Source organism: Vulpes lagopus, chromosome 10 (genome assembly GCF_018345385.1).
Source record: "Vulpes lagopus strain Blue_001 chromosome 10, ASM1834538v1, whole genome shotgun sequence".
NCBI classification, from domain to species: domain Eukaryota; kingdom Metazoa; phylum Chordata; class Mammalia; order Carnivora; family Canidae; genus Vulpes; species Vulpes lagopus.
The window spans coordinates 828,542-833,091 of record NC_054833.1 but is presented as its reverse complement, the minus strand read 5'-3'; the positions used below and the strand labels follow the sequence as shown (position 1 = coordinate 833,091).

Sequence of the window (4,550 nt, the reverse complement as noted above, 5' to 3'; positions counted from 1 at the left end):
CTCTCTCTGTCTCTTATGAATAAATAAATATTTTAAGAAAAGGTATTTTGTTTTTAGTTTTTAAAGATTTTATTTATCCATTTGAGAGAGAGTGAGTGAGAATGAGAAAGAGAGCAGGAGCAGGGGTGGGGGCAGAGGGAAAGGGAAAAGCAGGCTGTCTACTGAGCAGGGAACCTGCCTCAGGGCCAGATCCCAGGACTCTGAGAGATGATGACCTGAGCCTAAGTCAGATGCTTAACCGACAAAATAAGTATTTCAGTGCTTTTACATATAATAAATGCCCACTACACTTCTGTCTAATGGACAATTACTATTGTATGATCTTTCTTTTTCATAGACAGTAATAGTTATTTTTTATCCCTTAGAAGGGCTCTTGAAACCAAATAAGACCCTTCACAAAGCAGAAAGGGGTTTCCTGGTAATACATTTCATCACAAAATGACAACAGCTACAGTTCGGAACCTTCAGGAGAATGAAGAACTTGTGATAGTGAAGATAAAAGAGGAAGATTTTGTCTGGAGGCAGGACACTTGCCTCCAGAGAAGCAATCCCCTCAGGCAGGAGCTGTGCCGATAGCTTTTCAGGCAGCTCTGCTACCAGAATTCCCCTGGACCCCGAGAGGCACTGAGCCGGCTCCAGGAGCTCTGCCATCAGTGGCTACAGCCCAAAACCCACAGCAAGGAGCAGATCCTGGAGCTGCTAGTGCTGGAGCAGTTCCTGACCATCCTACCTGAGGAGCTCCAGGCCTGGGTGCAGGAACATGACCCAGAGAGTGGAGAGGAGTGGTTACCATACTAGAAGATTTGGAGAGAGGCGCCGATGAAGCGGTAGTCCAGATACACAATGAGATGGGAGATCTAAGACCTCCACACGGATGGAGTCTCACAGTAGGAAGAAAGGGCCTGAGATTGAACACCTGGTGAGACCTGCAGGAGCTGTTAGTTCAATGTGCCTTTATGTCTCCTATCCATTGCATTTGATGCTATGCCACATTTTACAGTTGAATCAGACTTTTAATCCATCCTTCTGCAGTTTTGTATTCCTACAGGAGGTTCTCTTTACTTTTGGAAGATGTTCAAATCCCCAAACAAGGATTCTCTCACAAGCCAAAATGTGCTCTATTTTTTTTTCCTCAGGTTCCAGTCCATGCATATGGACAAGAGATATTCAGGAGAAAGTTCGTACCTTCTGGACCAGTACTTAGTGTCCACTTGCAGCCAGTGGACCCCAATGCCCTTCATGGTTCTTCAGCACCCCTTCTTCTTGACCGTGGTAAGGGGCAGTATTGCGTGCAATTCATGTCACTGAAAGAGTGGGACTGTGAATCTTCTTTCTCAGAGTAGCCTCAGTCACTATAGGTGGTCCTTTATCACCCCATGAGAAGTAGAGAACTTTTTCCCTATGTGTCATTGGTCAATTAAAAACAGAGAGAGAAAACCTGAGTCCTTATACAGAATATTTATATTTTCCTATTTGTTCTTCATCCAGACTATTTCCAAAACACCGTATATTTTTGTGAGTAAATTAAAGAAAAATGAATGCATAAGAAAATGTCAGGGAAAGAGTAAAGAAACAAAAGAAAAAGACGAAGAAACATATCAAGAGAAACAAAATGTGTTAGTAGAGAAGCAGATACACAATGATATACTCAGAAGTGGAATGTAATTCACAGATTTATAGAACAAGATATGTGTTGTTGTCTTTTTTTTATTGTACTTTCAGTCTTCCAAAACTTTCATGTTTTTGTAGGAAGTTTTGGGGGGTTTGTTTTTGTTTTTGTTTTTATAGGAAGTTGGATGTACTTCTGGTGACTACCCCCATGGAATACTTATTGCTGTTCTAAAATGCCTCTATTTAAAAAGTCCATGGACTCAATATCACTTTAGGTGTAAATGATCTCAAAATTAAACTCAAGAATAAATTACAGGGATCCCTGGGTGGCGCAGCGGTTTGGCGCCTGCCTTTGGCCCAGGGCGCGATCTTGGAGACCCGGATCGAATCCCACGTCGGGCTCCCGGTGCATGGAGCCTGCTTCTCCCTCTGCCTGTGTCTCTGCCTCTCTCTCTCTCTGTGTGACTATCATAAATAAATAAAAATTAAAAAAAAAAAAAGAATAAATTACAGTCAGTTTTTATAAAAATACCCAAATTCTGCTTTCCAGTTTGTTTTGGAGACATTTCTATCCACCCCATCCAAAATCATACATTTCCCCCACCCTAAGACCAGCACTGCCTAACCACCCTTCCTGCTCTACCATAGAGCCCACCCTAAGACCAGCACTGCCTAACCACCATTTCCTAGACAAAGGAAATCCTACAACAAACAGGGGATGCCGGATTGCAGCACAATATAGAGTTGTAGTCATAGGATAAATTTGTGAGCCAGAAGGCAGGAATTGTGAAGACTAGATCATAAATGGACTCTGGAAACCAGGCAGAGGAGTTAGGTGTGTTGTGGAAGAAAAGAGAGGGAAGGTTTCTGAGTAGGATATAGGTGACAGAATATTAACAACAGTTAGTCTCGTGAGGGTATTCAGGCTGCCTAAGAAGAACAGCTCAGAGTCAGAACAGTGGGAGTCTGTGACAGTCTCCTAGATAGGAAGAGTGATAAGAATGGGTGGTGGTAGCAGAAATGTAAAAAGGGGATGCATTCAGGGGACATTTAGCTGAAAGTGGTTACGGAACTTGATCAGTCATGGATGATGAAGAAATGGGTGGTTGGATAGATGGGCATTCTACTTGCTTTTACCAACTTTTCTCTTTTGTGTCCTTGTCCATCACACCTATCACCTGAAAGGCCACATTTTTAGAATGGCCAATTCAAATACCAATATGTAACTAACTGTCTTGGGTATATCTCAAAATTTTCTTTTCTTCCAACGCAGCAAACAGGTATTTACCACTTTGTCTTTTCACTTTTTTAGATAAGGAAAGTGAAAACAATGGATCTGTGCCAAAGTTGGACATTTGTGAAAAAATTGAATCACAAAGAATTCTATCAGGAAGAATTTCAGGATTCATGTCGGAAGGATCTGCTGAGCCTCAAGACATCTGTAAGTCTGCAGGCAGGTTAAAGAGGCAGTGGGAAAAAGAATCAGGAGGGTCTCAGAGACCATCATCTTCTCAGGATGGAGGTTATAATAAAATCCTTACCCACAAAAATATACTTATACGTGAAGTTGGCCATGATGGATGTGAGAGAAACTTAAACCTAAATTCAAGTGAATTGATACACCAGAAAACTTGTAAACACAGTACCTATGACCAAAATTTCAAATGGAATCCAGATTTTATTAAGCATCAAAGAATTTATGCTGGAGAAAGAATTCACCAATATGGAAAATCTCTCAAGAGCCCAAACCTTATTAAACATGCAGCAATTTTTAATGGGGAGAAAACCCACCAGTGTAATGAGTGTGGGAAAGCTTTCAGACATAGCTCAAAGCTTATCAGGCATCAGGGAATCCACACTGGAGAAAGGTCCTATGAATGTAGTGAGTGTAGGAAAGGCTTTGGGGGGAGCTCAGATCTTATTAGACACCAGAGAATTCACACTGGGGAAAGACTCTATGAATGCAAAGAATGTGGGAGAGCATTCAGTCTAAACTCACATCTTATCCTGCATCAGAGAATTCACACCAGAGAGAAACCCTATGAATGTAGTAAATGTGGGAAAACCTTCAGTGAGCTCACACCTCATTCAACATTTGAGAATCCACACTGGAGAGAAACCCTATGAATGCAGTGAGTGTGGAAGAGCCTTCAGTCAGAGTTCCCACCTTCGTCAACACCAAAGAATTCACAAGAGGGAAAACCTGTTAATGTAAAGAACTTAAGTTTTTATGGAAAGGACAAAGAAATAGCAACATGAAAAATATTGAATAAAAATATGGAGTGAGATGAATGACTGAAAAACTATGATCTTTTTTCTCATTCTCTGGCTTGTGTTCTGTGAATGGTCTTCACCTGTGGGGAGCAGGGGGCTTTCTATGAGACAGGATTTGCCTCTCTTCCATTGACTGCTGAAGTCAAGAGCAGAACTTAGAGGGGGGCTAATAAATAGGCTACTCTGTGGCAATGGAGATACAGGAAAAAAAGGACTGTCTTGGAAGTAACCATGATTACTATGTGGAGAGGAGAGGATTCGGTAAAGCTGATCATCAACACTAGTAAATGATGCTCCACAAGAAGAGGTAGTCTAAGCTCTCTAAGTGGAATAACTTGGGAAATACACAGCAGAGCTTTCAAAACATTCCTTTAAATGAAGGACAACAAAACTACATTAGAAAGTCATGTCAGGGGATCCCTGGGTGGCGCAGCGGTTTGGCGCCTGTCTTTGGCCCAGGGCGCGATCCTGGAGACCCGGGATCGAATCCCACATCCGGCTCCTGGTGCATGGAGCCTGCTTCTCCCTCTGCCTGTGTCTCTGCCTCTCTCTCTCTCTCTCTCTCTCTGTGACTATCATAAATAAAAAAAATAAATAAATAAACATTTAAAAAAAAAAAAAAAGAAAAGAAAGTCATGTCAAAGAAGAGGACTTGAGCAATGGTG

General features: G+C 41.8%; 1 protein-coding gene across 1 annotated transcript; it reads left to right on the top strand.

The window, feature by feature from the left end:
- The first annotated feature begins 249 nt into the window (after positions 1-249).
- On the top strand, positions 250-3,914 carry ZNF165 (zinc finger protein 165). The gene is given in 5 exon segments (XM_041771590.1): positions 250-781; positions 784-841; positions 1,142-1,272; positions 2,924-3,680; positions 3,682-3,914. Coding segments are annotated over 5 exon segments (1,434 nt in total). The 5' UTR covers positions 250-438; the 3' UTR covers positions 3,827-3,914.
- Positions 3,915-4,550: the final 636 nt, after the last annotated feature.